The sequence below is a fragment of the Nannospalax galili genome, unplaced genomic scaffold (assembly GCF_000622305.1).
Source record: "Nannospalax galili isolate Female #2095 unplaced genomic scaffold, S.galili_v1.0 scaffold795, whole genome shotgun sequence".
In the NCBI taxonomy this organism is placed as follows: domain Eukaryota; kingdom Metazoa; phylum Chordata; class Mammalia; order Rodentia; family Spalacidae; genus Nannospalax; species Nannospalax galili.
In genome coordinates, this window is record NW_008336391.1 from 1,803 (window position 1) to 2,913 (window position 1,111).

Genomic DNA, 1,111 nt, shown 5'->3' on the forward strand with positions numbered 1-1,111 from the left:
CCTGGACCAGAAATAAAAATTATGACAGAAGTTTTCTAACTTCTTTTTGAATCTTTGTATTCATTTGAAATGGAAAGAAGTAATTTTTAGTTTTCGATGAAATCAGAAATGTTCAGTGTGATATGGTATTAAACTATAATTCCAACTTTTCTTTTACAGAAATATTCACAGAATGGCCACTGGTAATTATTCTGCAGCACCCGTGTTTGTCTCGGTGGGACTAACACAGCAGTCAGAGGTCCTGCTGCCTTGCTTCCTTCTGTTCCTCAGCATCTACATGGTGACAGTAATGGGGAACCTGGGCATGATCCTTCTGGTCTCAGTGAGCCCACTGCTACACACTCCAATGTGCTATTTCCTCAGTGCACTTTCTTTTGTGGATCTCTGCTATTCCACTGTTATTACCCCCAAAATGCTGGTCAACTTCCTTGGGAAGAAGAATTTGATCTTTTATTCTGAATGCATGGCTCAGCTCTTTTGCTTTGTGTTTTTTGTGGTAGCTGAGGGATACCTCCTAACTGTGATAGCTTATGATCGTTATGTTGCCATCTGCAGACCACTGTTTTATAATGTCATCATGTCCCCCGGCTGTGCTTGATGTTAGTGCTGGTCACCTTCATCCTAGGTCTTCTGTCTGCCTTGGCACATACAAGTGCTATGATGAAACTGAGCTTCTGTAGAGCCCACATCATCAGTCATTACTTCTGTGATGTTCTCCCGCTCCTCAATATCTCCTGCTCCAACGCACATCTCAATGAACTTCTCCTTTTTATTATTGCTGGACTCAACACCTTGCTGCCTACCCTATCCTATGTGTTCATCTTCTTCAGCATCTGTTGTACACAGTCCTCACAGGGCCGGTCCAAAGCCTTTGGAGCGTGCAGCTGTCATCTCATGGCCGTGGGAATCTTCTTTGGGTCTATCACCCCCCTCAAGCAACTCCTCTCAAGCAACTCCCTAGAGCAAGAGAAGGTATTCTGTGTTCTACACCACAGTGATTCCCATGCTGAATCCATTACTATATAGTTTGAGGAGCAAAGTTGTGAAGAAAGCACTGTGCAAATGAGTCTTGCTTTTGGAAACTGATGGATGGGAAAAGTATATAGCAACA

General features: G+C 43.2%; 1 protein-coding gene across 1 annotated transcript; it reads left to right on the forward strand.

Annotated features, from left to right (window-relative positions):
- Positions 1 to 154: 154 nt before the first annotated feature.
- LOC103732558 (olfactory receptor 8D1-like) lies at positions 155 to 1,066 on the forward strand. The gene is given in 3 exon segments (XM_008831150.2): positions 155 to 581; positions 584 to 974; positions 976 to 1,066. Coding segments are annotated over 3 exon segments (891 nt in total). The 5' UTR covers positions 155 to 172.
- Positions 1,067 to 1,111: the final 45 nt, after the last annotated feature.